We start from the raw sequence: 20,615 nt of genomic DNA on the forward strand, positions 1-20,615 counted from the left end.
ATATATATATATATATAAATATAGCATTTACTTTGGGTGCCATGGCAAGGCCAAAGTTGTCTTATTCATGGCATTATGGTGATCAACCAATTATTCATGACAAACCTACACGACCGGTCAAAAGTTTTAATACCTCAATTTTTCCAGTTTTTATTGAAATTTACGCAATTTAATGTCCAGTGAATAACCTGAAATGGTACAAAGGTAAGCAGCAAACTGCTCAAGGTTAAAAAAAAGTTTAGGTTGGCAAAAACGGGAAAATAATGGAAATTGCACAGTTATATTGTAAAATTAAAAAAAAGGCCTTCTTCAGGGAACAAGTAATGGGTTAACAACTTACAGCTGTTCTGCAGCAATGTAAGTAAATTAAGCCTTGAAAGCTGATGCAAACAATTCCTACAGGTGTCCTGACCTCTGCTGATTACAAACCCCCTGTCTGTATGAAAGCAGTATTGGAACAGACTGTTATTACACCCTCTGAAGCATTATTTGGACAATATTGCACTGCAGGAAGTAGTATATTGGAAACTGGAGGAAACTGACAGGAAGAGGTCTGGCAGACCTAAAGCCACAACAGAATCAGAAGACAAGTTTCTGAGAGTCAACAGCTTGCGTGATAGGCAGCTCACAGGACAACAGCTTCAAGCACAGCTTAACACTGGTCGAAGTAAGCAAGTCTCAGTTTCAACTGTGAAGAGAAGACTTCGAGCTACAGGTTTAACAGGTCGAGTGGCAGTAACAAAGCCATTGCTAAGATGGCAAAACAAGAAAAAGAGGCTTGCCTGGGCCATGAAGCACCGCCAGTGGACTACTGAAGACTGGAAGAAGGTCTTATAGACCGATGAATCAAAATTTGAAATCTTTGGTTCAACACGCAGGATTTTTGTACGCCGTCGAGTAGGCAAAAGGATGGTTCCTCAGTGTGTGACACCAACTGTCAAACATGGAGGAGGAAGCGTGATGGTCTGGGGCTCTTTTGCTGGGTTCAGAGTCGGCGACTTGCACAGAGTGACTGGCACCCTTAACCAAAAGGGCGACCACAGCATTTTGCAGCGCCATGCAATGCCCTCTGGTATACGCCTAGTTGGTCAGGGGTTCCTCCTACAGCAAGATAATGACCCTAAACACACCTCCAGGCTATGTCAAAACTACCTTCGAGGAAAAGAACAAGATGGTCAGCTTCAAATCATGGAATGGCCAGCACAGTCTCCAGACTTAAACCCCATCGAGCTGGTTTGGGATGAACTGGACAGAAGGGTGAAAGCAAAGCAACCTACAAGTGCAACACATTTGTGGGAACTTCTGCAACAGTGTTGAGAAGAACTTCCCAACAATATTTGATTTCCATTGTAGAAAGAATGCCACGGGTGTGTTCGGCGGTTATATATGCAAAAGGTTGCTACTTTGGTGAGTCAAAAATTTCAATTAAATTTTGCGAAACAAAATGATTCTACGATTTCTTTTTTATCTCCAATTGTTTATTGGTTCTATCCTTAATTTCAGAGTACATTGAGACATTAAACTGCGTAAATTTTAATAAAAACTGGAAAAATTGAGGTGTTCTTAAACTTTTGATCGGTAGTGTAAGTCATTGCCATGAAACGGTCGTACCGATAATTAATTGTTCACACAAAGTAGTTTGCAGTTTTTGTCTAAATGGTAAATGAAAATACGCACAACGGAATAAAAGTCAGATCGCAAAGCGTGTACATGATCACGCTCCAGACAATGCAAGAACTCACCTGCAATCGATGCCCAACAGAGCTGGTTATTGGAGATGGCTCTTTGAGTGCATTGCCGTGAAGGGGTTGACGATTGTACTGCCGCCTGTGTTTCTCATCTACACTCACTAGGTACCAGGTGCCAGGAAACAGGACGTCTACACGACCTTGCGGTGTGTAAGGAGCTGAATGCACATGGATATTTAAAATTAAACTGTTCATTGGAAGTTGTGCGCTCACATATGTTCAAAGCATAAAAACTCAAATAATCTTAAGAGTTTGAGTTCTGCTTGCACATACAAAAGGCAAAGATTGGAAACCCACATCTTACACTCATCTAATTTGTTTTATGTAACAATAATCTCCATTAACCTTAGGTGAGGTGTTACAATAATGTATTGCTAGACTCTCATTAGATAGTGAGTCCACCAGGAAAAATAAAAGTTTCAATTGCGATTCAAATCACAATCGCTGCGACAGAGTGTTGCTCACCCACATGATGAGTCTTCGCTCTCAGCTCCATGATCTGAGAAAACTCCTCTGGAGAAACAGAATGGCGGTTATCCAGTCTGGTCTCAAGATCTGATAGGCTGGACACCAGTTTCTCCAAGCTTGCGCCTGCACGTTCGAAGGAAGGGTCAATTTTACCACCAGGAAGTTTAATAAGCTTGACACATCTTAACCTCATAGTTGTTCTTTATTCGTCTAAAGCCACAGTGATTAAGAGGATCCTTATAGACCCTCCCCCAAACTAACTTCCCCTCATCTCCCCCTCCTGACAAATAGTTCAAAGAATCATAACGGCATCGCTCCACATGCTCACACTATGAGAACTGCTACATTTATTTACCACGTCAGCAAAACAACATGGTCACAAGTTCACATGCTGTGTGGTGTGGGACGACGTATTCCGACAAGGGAAATAGACATGTCTTTCAGCTGAAGAATAATTATAAAACCAGGATCTGTTTTTGTAAGATTTGTATCACTTATAAACTGAGTACTTTGTATTCAAACTATGGCCTCACAACTGCGTGGAGGCCCTACTGTAGCCTGCACATCTTCATCGACTTGACCAACCTGACCAAGATTGTTTTTAAATCAGTTTTTTTTTTCTTCTTCAAATTATTTTGTGCATTATAGTCTGAAAAACATTACACAGTAAGCATTGCACGTATTGTTGTTTATAAAGTGTTAATTTTCACGATTCACGAGGCCGTGTGAGATCTGATTTAGTTGGCCTGGTGGGGATAGCTAGGCCCTGGGGTAGATAATTGAATCTCTTCACATGTAGTTGGATAATAGGTGCAACCATGCAACGGTTGACGGGAACGGTAAAAGCTAAAACCAAGCTGTCCCATGGACAGACTGGAAAAGTGTTAATGTTGAACCCTGATAGACAGACAAGTGGCTGAAGAATAATTGTTGTGATGCTTCATTCAAAAATTTGAATGTCTACCTACCGTATGCCACATCTGCTCTTCTACACTACAACAAAACTGGCACACTGTCATACCAGGAGTAGCATCAGCAGAGACGCAGAAAGAAAACATGGAGGCAGCCATTCCAGAGCCGTATGAGAACACTCCAATTGTCTTCCCTGCCAAGGTCTGTGCTGGGACTCTGTGGAGTGAAGGAAAGGTGCCGTCACAAAATGGTCTCGTATTCCTTTTTCTTCCAATCTGCAAGGGTTGATTAGCAAGACCTACCTGAATAAGCAATTTAAAATCTACGTATTAGGTACAGGGAAGTCTCTCCTTTAGCCACTTTGACTGCCTGGAAGTCAGCAAACATCACTACTGTCCGCACGAAGGTGCAAAAACAGATCAACTGTAGTCCAGTAAGCTTACTTTGAATTATAAACAAAGTTACGGAACCCATCATTGCTGCTGATGTCAAGTCTGTCCCATTTTCACACAGCCTGACCACTGACCGTCAGCTTGGAATCCAATCCAGACACTCAACTCTGGATATGCTGCTGCTCCTCCCTCAGCAATGGATGGAGGCTCAGCAATGAAACAAGAGGTCAGGATTGTTTCTCTCGACCTAACTCGGATATTTAACAGTATTACATGCCACTCATCTTGTCAACCTCTCTCCCTGTGGTATACAAGGCCGGTTTCAATCCTGGATTACAGATTTCCTCCACTTGCGTGGTCAATGGTTCGCCATCAACAAAACCTCTCCCAGTGGAAAATGGTGTGTTCTATCACATTCGTCCCTTCAGTGTTTCAAGTAGGCAGTGCACCACCATCTCACATCATCCTTACACATAATCCCTTTTCCCCACACAAACCCTTCCAAACACAATCCTCTTGCTAGCAGGTTGGAATTGAGAAGCCTATTGATTTTGATGTCAAAGGTCATCTGGAGGTCAAATTTCTAATATCGCCATTTTAAATCCGATTGACTTGAAAATTGAATAACATTTGTATATCAAGTCACTAAATTGGGAAACATACTATTTGAGGTCAAAAGGTCAAAGGTCAACTTAAGGTCAAATTTTAAAAATCATCAATTTTCATCTAAAAAGCCGTCAATTCTCAACCGATTGACTTGAAAATTGAACAGCATTTACATATCGAGTCACTAAATTGGGAAACATACTATTTCGAGGTCAAAAGGTCAAAGGTCAACTCGAGGTCAACCTTCCAAAACCATCATTTTTCACCTGAAAAATCGTCACTTTTCTTCCTATTGACCCGAGCTTTGATCAAGATTGTCAATTTTAATCTTGATGAAATGGACAATTTGCTGTATCAATGGAATTTTTTTTCTTTGGGAGGGGGGGGGGAATTTTGCAAGTATCGTGCTCCGCATGACGTCTTCTTGTTTGTTTATTTCCTTGCTTATTGCATCCAACTATTGCCCCACTGCCACACTGTCAGTCCATACTCTGTCACCTTGCTCTTCCATGCGTCTCAATCTTGTAAATAACAGAAAATAAGGAAAGGAGGGAAAGGATGGAAGAAAGGTAAAGACTTCTGCCGCATTTCTGGATGTAATATATAGATGCCCTCCCCATCCCTTCTCCTGAGTGTTATTTTAATATAATGAAAGTTCTGGTTATGTTAGTCACTGACTTTATTGGCCAGGCTACAGACTTACTGATTGCTATTTGTTGCACTAGATATATTAAAAGCTGAATTACATATCACAAACAAGACCTCATGCAAGAAAGTCTATTATAAGGACCAACCAGCACAAGACTTGGCCAGAACTACTAGGGATTTGGGGAGTTGTCGAGCATACGTACTGGGAGATGAGAGAAGCCAAACAACCATACACAGACGGGGTGTACATGTTTCCATTTTGACGTGAAATAAGGAGGGACGGCTTGGTTTTTTGCAAGTACATGTCCTCGCTCGCTTTCATGAATGCCTTCTCCACATCCCGGTCAAAGTATGAGTCCACAAGGGTCACCTCCCTGCAGAATGGCAAGAGTCGGTTTTACTAGAACACATTGTCATAACAAAGAGCTAGAACACTGAATGGATGGATCAGAATGTAACAGAAAAAAAAAAAACACAGTACAGAGAGGGGGCTAACAGCAGAGTTGAAAGACAAAACAGACGGAGAGTTGGACAAAACAATGGGTGTGGGGAGGAGATTGGGGCAGGAGAGGAAGCATGGGGTGGACATGATGGATGCAGAAGGAAACTCAGGAAGGAAAACTGGAAATTTGGAGAGAGGTGGTCTTGGTGGTTGGAGGGGGGTTAACAAGGGTAGAAAAGATCATGGTTTTGGATTGGGGATGATTTGAAATGGTGGTGAATAGCTGTCTTGAAGACCTGGAAGAAAGAGGAACGAATGAGTGGAGGTGAACAGTGATCCTTTGGAGTTAAGAGAGCAGCGATCCTATGGTAGCACACAAGCCCTTATCCACTTTTATTCGACACAATCCATTGTTTATTCAAATAAACATTTGGCAAGGAGTGACTATTGTATTGCAAAACAAATAATGTTCACATTTGACTATCAATTCCAGTTCAAGGTAATCTCCTCAACTTATTAAAGTCCGAGTTAGGATTCCCTTTAATGTATTTTCCCCAAACATGAGTTGAGGAAGTCGCTGAGCGCAAGTCACCAGTCTTTACCACGACTAGTATTCTTTGTTAACAGTCCCACTAATTTTCATATTTTAGTGGAGTTTATGATTCAAGTCGTGCTTCCTTTGATAGTCGCCAGCCAGTGGCTTTTGATTACACATCCTACACTCGTAACTTTTACGGTTAAGGGTAATCATTATATGTCAACAATGATGATGGTGATGTAATTGGAGTAACTGAAGATTAAATGGATTTAGCAAATAAGCAAATCCAACACCTTCACAAAAAAATGGTTCTTTATTGGCCGTGGTACAGCTCAAAAGCTGAATCAAATCTGAAATTTTTAATACTCGCAATACAGTACTGTATTATATATATATATATATATATATATATATATATATATATATATATATATATATATATATATATATATATATATATAGTTACGGTTCTGAGAGTGTAAATATAACATCATTAAAGGTTAAAGGTTTGCCCTCATAGTTAGTCCACAAGCAACACGTAGGCCACTTTAGAACATTAGTTATGTCATAGTATGTGTGAGGATAAGGCCATTTCCATTAGTGATACCTGCGTTGTGTAAAAGAAATAAGCTTAGGTCCCGTTCATTTTGCGGCCACCCTCCAAATCTACCTCGTTGGGCAGCATCCATCCCGCGCCCCATTCGGCTAATCCACCTCGTTTGTTACGCGTTGGGCCGGCAGCGTTAGCTGCCAGTGGCTCGCTCAAACTAGTCGGGTGGCCACGAGGTAGGCCTGAAAAGAGGGAGGAGCACGAGGAAGAGGTGTGGCCGCATCAAGCAGCACGTCAGAAGGCGGCGACGGTGAGAGCCAACAACCAACCAGGGCTCGGGTGACATGGCGTGAGGGGCGTGGTAAGGGTGCGGCTGGCAAGTTCCAGAGGGTTCGCTGGGAGGCGCTATATAAGCGCATGTACAAAGCCCTCAAAAGGACTGACGCAACTGCACTCGTTGTAGAAGGACTCTCGTGATAAAGGACTGACGCAACTGCACTCGTTGTAGGACTCTCGTGATAAAGGACTGACGCAACTGCACTCGTTGTAGAAGGACTCTCGTGATAAAGGACTCGTGAGGAAAGCGCATTGTAAAGAGGACTCGTGAGGAAAGCGCATCATGCAGAAGGACTTGGAGGGAGCTGGCGCATGATAAAGGACTCCTGTGGGAGAGGCGCTTTGCACCGAACTGTATTGGGAGCGAATATAAAGCCCGGTTCATTTATTACGTACGTGGCTGAGCCGCGAAGTAACCGCCAGCCAGCCTACCTTTCGCCCCGCATTTAACCTCGTAATTGTCCGCTCCGTGTCGACGACCCGCGGGGAGCTTCTGCCGCCCTGACCATCTGCTTCGCGGTACGAGTCGGGGCCCGGAGCGAACTGCCTGGACGCCATCATCCCTGGACCATCACCCTGACCATCTACATCCCCGTGTGAGTGTGTCTGATTGTGAAATGGGCCCGTGTTCTGGGATAAGTTAAGACTGCATAAGCTTCACTGTGTGTTCTTCTTCTCCTTCCTGTACAAATTGTAAATAAACCAATCTGTTCTTCCTGTCTTTCCTGATTCGACCGTATCAGTGTTTTCCTCCATTGGGTAAGCGTGGCACGATTAGGAACTGCTCAGATCGGGTTTAGTTCTTGTTAACGGCTCGGATCACGGCTCGCTATCGCTCGGCGTTTCTACTTATAACCGTGATTCGGGCGGGGATATTTCCTTGCTTCCTGGGAGGCGTTGGTAATTAGGTAATAGGAATTCGGCCTACCACCCTATTCAACGCCGTCCAGAAGGAACGTCATAGCCCCGGATCGCATCGGCTAGTCATGGACAAGGGGACTAATCCCCCCTTGGTAAGGGGAAAGGCCGACGTTGAGATCCGCAACAATATATTGTTGCGGATATGGGATTTGCATCCATCCATATCCGCTTGTAAATATTCCCCTATTTCCTCAATACTTCCCAACTATCCCCAATCCCCCATTCCCTAGTCCCATTTTCTGTGAACAACACTCTGTAGACCCGACCTCCCCCTATTTCCCCCATTAAATGTCGTGCCCAGGTTCACCGCATCTCATGTAAGACAACTATAGGACATCTTGCTAGTTATTCTTAGTCTATGTCAGTTAAGGACTCGTTTCCATTAATTCTGACTCTTCGTTGCACCCGAATGTGATTGTATGGCACCGTTAGGAAGTTTAGGACCTCCCAATACCTCCCCGCAGCTCTTCCTCACGGTTCAGCAACAACAACAACAACAACAGCGGCGGCAGCGCGGGGAGTGTGCGTCCTCACTCCGGCTTGGTTGGTAGGGGGTGTTGGGAGGGCACCAGGCCTTTCCAACGAGCCGCCATCGAACATGTGCTCGACGGGGTTACCAAGTAGGGGCTCGCTGTCAGCTCCTCGTCAAGGGCGGAGCCCGGTAACCCCCGCACCCAATAGAAGCGGCGGACCGGTCCCATCTGGGGCGGAGCCAACCAGCCGAGGGCGTGTGACTCCCCGCTGAGCATGCGCAGGAAGAGGGAGGTGACGTCAGATGCGCGCTGAGCTTGGAGAGAGAAGGACGCCACCTCCGAGCGCTGTGACACCTCCCCGCATCTCTGGACTGGACCGCGCTTTATCCTGTCCCTGAGCCAAGGTGCACCTTGTGCTATCGACTACCTGTCCTTCCCTGCCATCAATCCCTGTGTAAGTCAGCCTTGTTCCGTTTGTCTGTGGTCTGTCTGTGGTCTGTCTGGGATAGATAAGATTGTATCTAAGTGCCTATCTCTTCTGTGTCTTTTACCTCACTCTACCTTGTAATCTACCCCTTTTCTCCACCACTAATTATATCCTCCTCCGGAGGTCTTGAGAACTGTACCCCTTGCGTCCTTTCATTTATCCCAGTCGTTGTGTCTTTTCCATCATTGATTTAGCGTAGCGCGATTTGGCCAACGTTCGAGTGGAATCGGGTGAGTTGGGGGTAATCGGGTAAACTGTGCGAACACGGCGGCCATTCCGCTCGGTCAAGCAACATCTTTAGCCGTGTCCGTAACAATATATATATATATATATATATATACAGTGAACCCTCGTTTATCGCGGGGGTTACGTTCCAGAACCCCCCGCGATAAACGAAAATCCGCGAAGTAGCGACCATATATATATTTTTTTTAAATATATATTTTAAAGCATTATGAACTCCCCACACTCTTATTAACCTTTCCCATACTCTTATAAACACTTCCTATACTCTTAAACACTTTTTACACTCTTAAACATACGTAATTTTAACAACATATAAAATTCTAATGGGTACTCACCATTGAAGATACTGTAGCTACCCATGGGTTCCCCAAGCAAGACCAGCATCAGAATCTCCTTGCTCCAGCCGGTGACGTCACCGGCGGGGATTCCCGGCGCGAGAGTGGCTGGTCACGTGACCGCTAAAGCGTGCCGCGCTTTGCGGGTATAATCAGCTACACCTGTTGATCACGTGACCACCGATTCACCGAAGCACGCCACGCTTGAGAGGCGTGGCTTTCGGTTTCTGGTTGTGCTTTATAATGCAGCCCGATAAATGGGCTTTTCAGTGTTCCCGAGTTGGTTTTGAGAATAAATATCTTCTCGGACGAGTTTGTGTCTTGCCCGTCATTTCGTCCGTATCAAGCAAGAGCCCCGGCTCTTCAATACTACAACTTGCGTGATGAAGATGATGATGAATTAGCTGTGCAGTACTGATGACGATGAAGGTGATGACGATGATGAATGTACTGGCGTTTTCCATACGCACGACTCTTTGTCTACCCTTCTACTGTACACTATGTACAGTATTTTATTTCTTGTAATATGTTTTAAATACTGTATTTTTCTTATTTCTTTACGTTTTTTAATTTTTTAGGCTAGAAAATGCTTATTTTACCACAAAAATATTTAAAATAATAGTATATAAAAATACATTTATACCGCAAAATCCCGCGATATAGCGAAAAATCCGCGATATAATTTTACATATACTAGCGAGAAAAAACCGCGATGTACCGAATCCGCGAAAAGTGAACCGCGATATAGCGAGGGATGACTGTATACTTTTTTTTTTTCTTTTTTTTTTTAATGTTGGAGGCTCCAGGCACGGGCCATATAGCCCTCACAGGCAAGGCCTTAAATAAAAGAGAAGAGACTGACATAGGTATGATGGAAAAGTATATGGTGTTTGACGTTTGTTTGCGAGAAAGAGATTAAAGCTAGCCCAGTAGCTGTAGTTTGAGCGAGACAGAAATTAAGACCAGTAATCCTGACACGGAGAGTGTAAGATGGTTCCGGGCACCGCTTTAACGCTCCTGTCAGGACGGTAGTACCACCCTGGGCGGTTGCTGTCTACAACCTACTACCTATGAGGCTACAAATGGCCGAGCATCTTGCCTGAAAGACTGGTCACAATACAGTGATGCCTGCTGATACCAGCAAGTATTTCTTTTTTTTTTGTATTATGTCATTGCTGGGTGTTTTCATGTCGTTGAACAATGGGTTTTTGCTTGTAATCGATCCAATTTGCCTCGAGCAATGACTCATGTAAAAGGAAAATGACTGACAATGGTTGCCAAAATTCCATCACCAACATTGCTCACACGTGAACGACTGCTTGGGCAGTAGTGACAAAGGACAACCAGCACATCATCACAACCAGGTCTAGTGAAACGCAACGTAAATGAGACCTTATGTCAGTCGCTTTCATTGGTACTGTTCACATGCCTGCCTACCTGAAGGCATCCAGCCCGGCATAATGGTGATGTGTCATATTGCAGTGTTGAGCGGCCAGGAAGTCGTTCAAGGCAAGCCTCGCCACCGATTTCTGCACGAGCTTGCAATAAGGAGAGTGGAACACAATATAGTCCAAACTGTCCAGTGAGAAGCGCTGGTTTACACCCACTGTGGATGAGAAAAAGAAAAAAAAAATTCAACACATCCTCAATTAAGGTCAACACTTTGTGTGTATATGTGTGTGGATGTGTGTGTGTGTGGACGTGTGTGTGTGGACGTGTGTGTGTGGACGTGCGTGTGTGGACGTGCGTGTGTGGACGTGCGTGTGTGGACGTGCGTGTGTGGACGTGCGTGTGTGGACGTGCGTGTGTGGACGTGCGTGTGTGGACGTGCGTGTGTGTGGATGTGTGTGTGTGGATGTGTGTGTGTGTGGAGATGTGTGTGTGTGGATGTGTGTGTGTGGATATGTGTGTGTGTGGATATGTGTGTGTGTGTGGATGTGTGTGTGTGGATATGTGTGTGTGTGTGGATGTGTGTGTGTGGATGTATGTGTGTGTGTGGATGTGTGTGTGTGGATGTGTGAGCTCTATTATGAGCCTTAGCCGATGTATTAAAAAATAAATAAATAAAATAAAAAAGGTGTATTATTATTTGAAGAAGCACTTTGGTTGCAATGTCACAAAATGAATGTGAGAAGCACTTTCAAAATATTACAATAAAAATAAATTACATCTTAAGGGTAACGGAGAAGGCACAGCATGATTATATGCAAGGCAAGTTAAATTTTCATGGAATCGAAGGGGAGATGAGGGATGAAGTAATTGAGAAAGTCAGTTAGTTTATTTTCTTGAGAAGCAAAATAAGGGAGTTAATGACAAGGAGGTGAAGAGTAGGCTGGCGTTGGTGAGAGGGTTTCTTCAAAAGACTGAGCAGAGATATCTGGAGGAGAAGGGACATGAGCTTGCAATCCAAGTGGAAGGTGTACAGTGCATTCAGAAAGTATTCAGACCCCTTCACTTTTTTCACATTTTGTTATGTTGCAGCCTTATGCTGAAATCGTTTAAATTCATATTTTCCCTCATCAATCTACACTCAATACCCCATAATGACAAAGAGAAAACAGGATTTTAGAAAGTTTTGCAAATTTATTAAAAATAAAAAACTGAAATATCACATTTACATAAGTATTCAGACCCTTAACTCAGTACTTAGTTGAAGCACCTTTGGCAGCGATTACAGCCTCGAGTCTTCTTGGGTATGACGCGACAATCTGTGCACACCTGGATTTGGGGATTTTCTGCCATTCTTCTCTGCAGATCCTCTCAAGTTCTATCAGGTTGGATGGAGACCGGCGGTGGACAGCCATTTTCAGGTCTCTCCAGAGATGTTCGATTGGGTTCAAGTCAGGGCTCTGGTTGGGCCACTCAAGGACCGTCACAGAGTTGTCCCCAAGCCATTCCTGCATTGTCTTGGCTGTGTGCTTAGGGTCATTGTCCTGTTGGAAGGTGAACCTTCGGCCCAGTCTGAGGTCCTGAGCACTCAGTTTCAGGTTTTCATTAAGGATATCTCTGCACTTTGCTCCGTTCATTGTTCCCTCAACCCTGACCAGTCCCCCAGTCCCTGCTGCTGAAAAACACCCCCACAGCATGATGCTGCCACCACCATGCTTCACCTTTGGGATGGTATTGGGCAGGTGATGAGCAGTGCCTGCTTTCCTCCAGACATGACACTTAGAATTGAGGCCAAACAGTTCAATCTTGGTTTCATCAGACAACAGAATCTTGTTTCTCAGTCCGAGAGTCCTTTAGGTGCTTTTTTGCAAACTCCAAGCGGACTTTCATGTGTGTTTCACTGAGGAGAGGCTTCCGTCTGGCCACTCTGCCATAAAGCCCACATCGGTGGAGTGTTGCAGTGATGGTTGTCCTTCTGGAAGTTTCTCCCATCTCCACACAGGATCTCTGGAGCTCAGCCAGAGTGACGATCGGGTTCTTGGTCACCTCTCTTACCAAGGCCCTTCTCCCCCGATTGCTCAGTTTGGCCGGGCGGCCAGCTCTCGGAAGAGTCCTGGTTGTTCCAAACTTCTTACATTTAAGAATTATGGAGGCCACTGTGCTCTTGGGAACCCTCAATGCAGCAGAATTTTTTTGTAGGCTTCCCCAGATCTGTGCCTCGACACAATCCTGTCTCTGAGCTCTGCAGGCAGTTCCTTCGACCTCATGGCTTGGTTTTTGCTCTGATATGCATTGTGAGCTGTGACACCTTATATAGACAAGTGTGTGCCTTTCCAAATCATGTCCAATCAATTGAATTTACCACAGATGGACTCCAATCAAGGTATACAAACATCTCAAAGATGATCAAGAGAAATGGGAGGCACCCGAGCTAAATTTCAAGTGTCATAGCAAAGGGTCTGAATATTTATGTCAATGTGATATTTCAGTTTTTTCTTTTTAATAAATTTGCAAAACTTTCTAAAATCCTGTTTTCTCTTTTTCATTATGGGGTATTGAGTGTAGATTGATGAGGGTAAAAATGAATTTAAACGATTTCAGCATAAGGCTGCAACATAACAAAATGTGAAAAAAGTGAAGGGGTCTGAATACTTTCTGAATGCACTGTACAACGCAGCAGCGTGGTGCTGTATGGGTCGGATAGTTGGACTTGGACGAAGGAGGAGAAAAGGAGACTGAATGGTTTTGATAGATGCCCAAGAAGAATACTTGGGATTCGCTGGATTCAAAGAGTAAAGAAAGAGGAAGTGAGGATAAAAACCGGACAGAGAAAGTTAAGTGAGCTGACCGAAAAGCGGTGTCCAACGTGGATTAGGCATGTGTGGAGGATGGAGGAAGATCGGACAGCTGGAATGGTGGAGAGATGGATGCTGGAAGGAAGGAGACCAAGAAGAAGGCCGAAGAGAAGATGGAAGGATGGGATTAAAGAAAAAAACAAATCAGCACCTCCTTGTCACCATGCAAATTGGCTCGGTGTTGTTACCTCTCTCACCAATATTGGCACTTCGGCAAAGGACTTCTGTGACTCCATGGGACTGACTCGATATGTGAGCTTTCCAACCCGGATTTCCACCAATGGCAAATCCTCCCTTCAGGACTTGGTGATGACAAACTTTCCCTCAAATGTCTCCTGCTCTTCCTCTGCTCCAATTGGTTCATCTGATATGCTTGTGAGAGTCAAAATCTACCTGGCTATTTTCAGAGAGCTGCACCAACGCCGGCAAGTATGGCAGTTCACTTCGGCAGATTAGCAGGGACTGCAAGCAGCCATCTCAGTTGAGAACTAGTCTCCCGTATATACTGCCCCTGATGTTAACTCAGCCCGGAAATTCTTCCACAAAAACCTGCTCTCTCTCATTCACAGATTCATCCCATCTCGTCTTCAGTTACCCTTCTACCCACCCATGGTACACTGAATCCTGTGGAGGCACTTACTCCGAAGCAAGTTGCCTCCTCTTCGTGGAAGGCATACCTGACCGAAAGTCACTTTGCCATTACAACGGGTCTGTGGTCTCTGTGTCTTCTAGCACTTTCTTTCTGGTCTTGCACCTTGTGCTGTTTCCATGCTTGTCCCCCAACCTCCATTCATCAAGTTTATGTAGGGTGCACATGGTCCACCATCAACCCCCTTCTGTTTCAACTCAAAAAATCCGGAATCACTGCACAACTCCACAGATTCGTTCCTCTGTTTTCCCACCTGCGGATCCAACTTCCACATTTTCTTCAATCTCATTCTTCCCTCCAGGTCTTCTAGACAACTGTTGACCACCATCTCAGACCATCCCAAATCCAAAACCATGATCTTTTCTACCATTGCTAACCCTCGCTGAAGCCTACCTCCTTCCAAATTTCCAGTTTTTCTTACCTGACAGTTTGTTTCTGCTTCTGCTTCCATCTTGTCCACCCCTCCTCACCCCCTCACTCATGCTCCCCTTCCTCCCATCCCCCTGCCACAGAGTTCTACCCTACACCTCATTCTTGCCCGCATCCCTGGTTTGTCCACCTCCATCCATTTTGTCCATTGAACCTGGTGTCTGTCTCTCCCCTCTTTCTGCTGTTCCTTTCATACTGTTGCTTCCTGATCCATGCTGTGTTCTAGCTCTTCCATGAACTTTGACTATGTATACAAAATAGAAAATAAAATAAAATATAAACAACGACGAATCCAACACCCAGAGTTTGAAGCTCAACATCGGAAACTTTGGTGACGATGGATCCACAGAGGGGGTGCAGCCCTGACCTTGCAGGAGCGTATTGAATAAACAACATTTTTTTTTAAAGAAAAAAAAAAGATTCATTTGAAGTTGCACTCTTGTTAATACATGTAAATGTGCAATTGTTAACATCTCTCCAAATATGCACTAGTTATCTGTTTTGGATTACTGTAATGTAGACATGCCTCAAATTGCACTTAAGCGAATTACAATTAACCCAGCAGCCAACAATGCTTTACAACAGCGAAAAATTGGTGTTTTTCCTCAAGGAAATGGTTAAGTTGCCCCAAATCCATTGCAGACTTGCAGCACACCTCAATGATGAAACATCATAGAAAAATGCTTGTGCACCTGCTGAATGATGCAATGCGACTCATTGGTAATGATAGCATCCTGTTGTCGGGCCATTCGCGGTCAACTGAGAATGGTCTCAACTGACAATAGAAATCCTTCCTGCCACAAAAAGATAGCTCTTCTCTCAACGTTGTCGAACGAAAAACTGCCAGGTGTTTTTAAAATTAAACTAGAACAGCGCTCTTCGACCTTGCGACGTCGACCGATATGCCTCTGCCCACAATATTACATCATTATACATACTTGCACCAAAGCTTGATTCAAATCCTTTCACCTGTTCTCAAGTATGACATTTTTACCTGACATGACCTCTGACCTTTGACGCCAAAATCTAATCAGTTTCTCTTTGCATCATAAGATATACTTGTACCAAGTTTGGTAAAAAAAAAATTTAAAAATCCCTTCACTGGTTCACAGGTTAGCTCGTAACAGAATTTTTACCTAACGTGACTTCTGACCTTTGACCTCTTGACCCCATAATCCAATCGGTTCATCTTTATATCATTATACATACTTGTACCAAGTTTGACTTAAATCCCTTCTGCTGTTCTTAAGTTATCGAGGTAACGAAAAAAATATCATGGACGGACGGACAACCCCCATAAAAACAATGCATCCGCGGAGGCATAAAAAAGTACGACATTATGTTGCAAAATTAATTAAACAAAATTTCATGCCAAGTGAACATACTTTTCTGCCAATGGGCCTCAGCCTTTCTGCGATACACAGAGTAGCAGCGATCGAGCGCATTCAAGTAACACTCGATGGAGAGCTTCCCGTCCACCACCGGGAACTCCGATTGCATGTCTGGTTTGTAGAAATCATACGCATGCTGCATGTGTGTGCCACGCAAACCTGAAAAGCAGCCAGATATGAATCTGTTGATAGTTCAACATATGTAATCAAGATTTTTTTTTTTGGTGAAATGATGAGATGTACAAGTTTTGATTGATAATTGCTCACCCCTCTCGAGCACAAGTGGGGCGTTAGGCCCTACCAGCATAGCAACAGCTCCAGCTCCCCCTGTGGGTCTCGCGCTCCCAGAAGCATACACGGCAATATCCCCAGCCACCACAAGCGCAAAACGACCTAGCCAATTAAAAAGAAAAATATTTTAAAAAATATATAATAAAAACTTTAATACAAATCATCCAAGCATGTGACTTTCTACAGAAGCCGCCAAAGCTGTACAAACTACAACAAAGCAAATTGACAAGTATTTATTATGTGTTGCAGAGCGTTGCGTCTAGTGAAGAAGTTTCTTGGCAAGGGTTATGCTGGGCGGTTTGCCATTCCTCTCTCAGCAGGAGTTAGGGCAGGAATTTGTAATTTGTTCAGGGTGTCGGCGATTACCTGCCTACTCTTCACGAAAGACACAGTGAGATCTTTAACGTCCACCAACTAATGCCGGCAGATGGGACACCAGTTCAACGTCCATTCAAGGGACGGCACACACATTGATGAAACACCAGGATGACAGTTTATAGCTGGGTCGGGATTCAAACTCAGGCTAAATGGCTTTGAGGTGAGTCAGCAACTCCACCGACTATGAAACGCCTCGTTTCCACCAACCAGTTCCGAAGTAGTTAAAGCTAGAACCAGGTCAAACTGGAACCAAACTTCCCAAGATCAGAAACCTGAACCCAGCAGGTTTTGAATTACAATCTTGAGGGTTCAGAAGCATGATAAGATGGCGAGATAAGATGCAACAAATCTTGCATAAACTAGTTCGTAGCTCATTGGTGAAGTCAAGGCATTAATTATTATCAAAGAAAATTGAGGAAAAAGACCAACCATCCCAGGCACTGGACTCGACCCAGCTGAAGGCATTGAACAGTGCAGCAGTGCCCCCATAACAGGCATTGGTCGTATCTATTCCTTCAACATCTGAGTTTCCTGACTCCTCAAAGAGCTGCATAAGTACAGTTTTCACAGATTTTGACTTGTCCACCAACGTCTCTGTCCCAACCTGAGAAAAGACAGAGGTAAAAAACATGAAATGAAGAAATAATGTTAATAGTTGGGTAAAAATGAAGTGAGATCAACAATGATGATGACAGCGACGACACCAAACATTTTACGGCCATTTCCTCCTTTTTAAAGAGGTTGGTCGAACGATGGAATTCCTCCATACAGATCTATTTATTGTGTCAGTTTAGTGCATGGCTGACAGGATGGCCTAGATGGACGCACACTTGCCTCTAAGCTGTCTAGCCCAGTGTATGAATGCCGACCCAGCTATAAACTGCGATTCCGGTTTTCATCAATGTGTGTGCCGTCCCAGAGATGGACATTAAACGGGCGTCCTGTCTGCCAGCATTTGGTGGTGGACATTACAAATCCCACGGTGCCTTTCGCGAACAGTAGACGAGCTATCACCGGTACCATGAACAAATTCCAAATTCCTGCCCGAACCAACAGAGGGCATTGCATCAGCGGCACAACCCCAACCAATAATGACACCCTGCAGCCTTGTGCTGCATACGAACGAAGAAGTTTAGTGTAAACCCAAACATTCCATATCTTTCTTTAAAGTTTAAATCCATGTCCTTTTACGATGTCCTCTTGCTTTCTTATACCACGAGCATTATTGCTTTCTTTACTTCTGATCTTTGTTGCACAAGGCAGTATGAGAATAAACAATCAGGTGGAGGTGTAAAGTAGTTGAGGTGGTTGTAGGAAGTTGTTTAAAACCCAAAGAGAAAGGAAAGGCTAGAAGGACAGATAACATGGCAATGCAATCCTGTCCTTCACACATATCCAGTTTTAAAGGTGGTGCATCGATGCCATATTGTCATGACCCCCAAATATCCATGATTTTCTATTGCCTTCCAATATTACCAATTTTTCCCTGTCTGGTCATTTCATATCCATCGATTCCCTTGCACTCATAGGCAAACCTCTACCCCTATTTAAGTATTTGTGCATAATAGGTTTTATTTTTTTGAAAGCTTAAATAATTTTGTGTCTGTTAGTTTTTTTTGTAAAAACTAGTATGGATTATATGCGGTAAGTATGCACACAAATCTTTAAAGGAACTAGCAAGTTGCCTGTGCCCACACGGGACCCAAATGGTGTAGGGATGGAAGGGGCAAAAATGCAAACGGCACCTTCGCTCATCAAGTCAGCAAGCTGAGAGCAACAATTCACATTTATTGCCACATCTGATGCAATTGAAATGCTCTAATGGGGGCAAGGTTCTTTATTTGAAACGGTTCATTTGGTATATATAGCTTTTTGATGCCGAGGGTCTGTAATAATATATATATATATATGTATATATATATATATATATATATATATATATATATATATATATATATATATATATATATATAATCGGGAGATTGAATAAGACGCGGACGTAGCTTCAGGGCTTCGATCTTTAATTCGACAAGCTTTCGACCAACAAAGGTCTTCTTCTGAGTCGGCCCCAAGTTCCTTCCGTTGAACTTGGGGCCGACTCAGAAGAAGACCTTTGTTGGTCGAAAGCTTGTCGAATTAAAGATCGAAGCCCTGAAGCTACGTCCGCGTCTTATTCAATCTCCCGATTATTTATTCAATGCAAATGAGACGCCCTGCTCGTACTGTGGAGTTTCTACTATTTCTCACAGTTATATATATATATATATATATATATATATATATATATATATATATATATATATATATATATATATATATATATATATATATACAGTGAAACCTTGACTTACGAGTGCACCAACTTACGAGTTTTCCGAGATACGAGCCATCGCTCGGGCGGTTTATTGCTTTGAGATGCGAGCCGAGATCTGAGTTACGAGCTTACGCCACCCGCCACCAGGTGGGTTCCGGTCACGTGGTTATCTTGCCGTGCAAGCATCTCTGCCGTATATCGCTGCTGTTTTGTTTTCGCATTTTGGTTATTTTGGAGCTTACGCCACCCGCCACCAGGTGGGTTCCAGTCACGTGGTTATCTTGCCGTGCAAGCATTTCTGCCGTATATCACTGCTGCTTTGTTTTCGCATGTTGGTTATTTTGGAGCTTACGCCACCCGCCACCAGGTGGGTTCCGGTCATGTGGTTATCTTGCCGTGCAAGCATCTCTGCCGTATATCGCTGCTGTTTTGTTTTCGCATTTTGGTTATTTTGGAGCTTACGCCACCCGCCACCAGGTGGGTTCCAGTCACGTGGTTATCTTGCCGTGCAAGCATCTCTGCCGTATATCGCTGCTGTTTTGTTTTCGCATTTTGGTTATTTTGGAGCTTACGCCACCCGCCACCAGGTGGGTTCCAGTCACGTGGTTATCTTGCCGTGCAAGCATTTCTGCCGTATATCACTGCTGCTTTGTTTTCGCATGTTGGTTATTTTGGAGCTTACGCCACCCGCCACCAGGTGGGTTCCGGTCACGTGGTTATCTTGCCGTGCAAGCATTTCTGCCGTATATCACTGCTGCTTTGTTTTCGCATGTTGGTTATTTTGGAGCTTACGCCACCCGCCACCAGGTGGGTTCCGGTCACGTGGTTATCTTGCCGTGCAAGCATTTCTGCCGTATATCACTGCTGCTTTGTTTTCGCATTTTGGTTATTTTGGAAGGGTCCTAAGAAATTGAGTGCCAAGGGCAGTACTGAGAAGAAGAAGAGGATGATGTGCTTGGATATAAAACACGCAATCGTCGAAAAACATGAGCGAGGTGTGCGTGTTGTCGACTTGGTGAGGCGGATGTGAAGGCAGCTGAAGATTTTATTATAACTTTTGCCGAACTGATAGAAGCCGAACGATACATCCCCCAGCAAATCTTCAACTGTGACGAGACAGGGCTCTTCTGGAAAAAGATGCCGAGGAGGACGTATATAACGGCAGAGGAGAAGAGCATGCCAGGCCACAACTTGTTCAGAGTGCCGGCGATAGCTCGCCTTCTCTTTGTGGAAAACACGGTGAGACCCTTAACATCCAACAACTAATGGGACGCAAACGGGGCGCCCAGTTTAGCGGTACACACATTGATGAATCACCCTGCCTGTGATTCACCCATGACAGGTTATAGCTGGGTCGGGATTCAAACCCAGGCTGGACAGTTTAGAGTCAAGTGTGCGTACCTCCAGTCCAGGCCATCCTGCCAACTTGTATGCTGCATACAGGTGAAATATAAAGCGCGAGATATTTTTATATATACTGCATATTTAAAAAAAAAATGGTGTGGTTTTTGGCGGGCTGGAACGGATTAATAGCATTTCAATGCATTTTAATGGGGAAATTTTATTTGAGAAACGAGCAAATTGAGTTACGAGCTCGGTCACAGAACGAATTAAACTCGTAAGTCAAGGTTCCACTGTATATATATATATATATATATATATATATATATATATATATATATATATACGTATATATATATACATATATATATATATGTATGTGTGTTAAAGTCAGTGACCAATTGAAAATTTTTATTTTGTATTTTTTTTGTATACAGGATCGAGGCTCGTGAAAGAGCTAACATTTATCACACAAA

General features: G+C 43.8%; 1 protein-coding gene across 2 annotated transcripts in view; it reads right to left on the reverse strand.

Moving 5' to 3' along the window:
* LOC137416392 (hydroxymethylglutaryl-CoA synthase, cytoplasmic) overlaps window positions 1–20,615 on the reverse strand; it is a 35,922-nt gene that overhangs the window by 11,177 nt on the left and 4,130 nt on the right. For both annotated transcript variants that reach the window (XM_068101957.2, XM_068101956.2), the window contains exons 3-10: window positions 16,914–17,088; window positions 16,083–16,208; window positions 15,810–15,974; window positions 10,540–10,708; window positions 4,978–5,148; window positions 3,238–3,344; window positions 2,214–2,339; window positions 1,743–1,906 (exon numbers count right to left, since the gene is read on the reverse strand). In XM_068101957.2, coding sequence (XP_067958058.2) covers window positions 1,743–1,906; window positions 2,214–2,339; window positions 3,238–3,344; window positions 4,978–5,148; window positions 10,540–10,708; window positions 15,810–15,974; window positions 16,083–16,208; window positions 16,914–17,088 — 1,203 coding nt within the window. The remainder of the gene's footprint in view (window positions 1–1,742; window positions 1,907–2,213; window positions 2,340–3,237; window positions 3,345–4,977; window positions 5,149–10,539; window positions 10,709–15,809; window positions 15,975–16,082; window positions 16,209–16,913; window positions 17,089–20,615) is intronic.

This window comes from Myxine glutinosa, chromosome 1 (genome assembly GCF_964187855.1).
Source record: "Myxine glutinosa chromosome 1, kmMyxGlut1.1, whole genome shotgun sequence".
Classification (NCBI taxonomy): Eukaryota; Metazoa; Chordata; class Myxini; order Myxiniformes; family Myxinidae; genus Myxine; species Myxine glutinosa.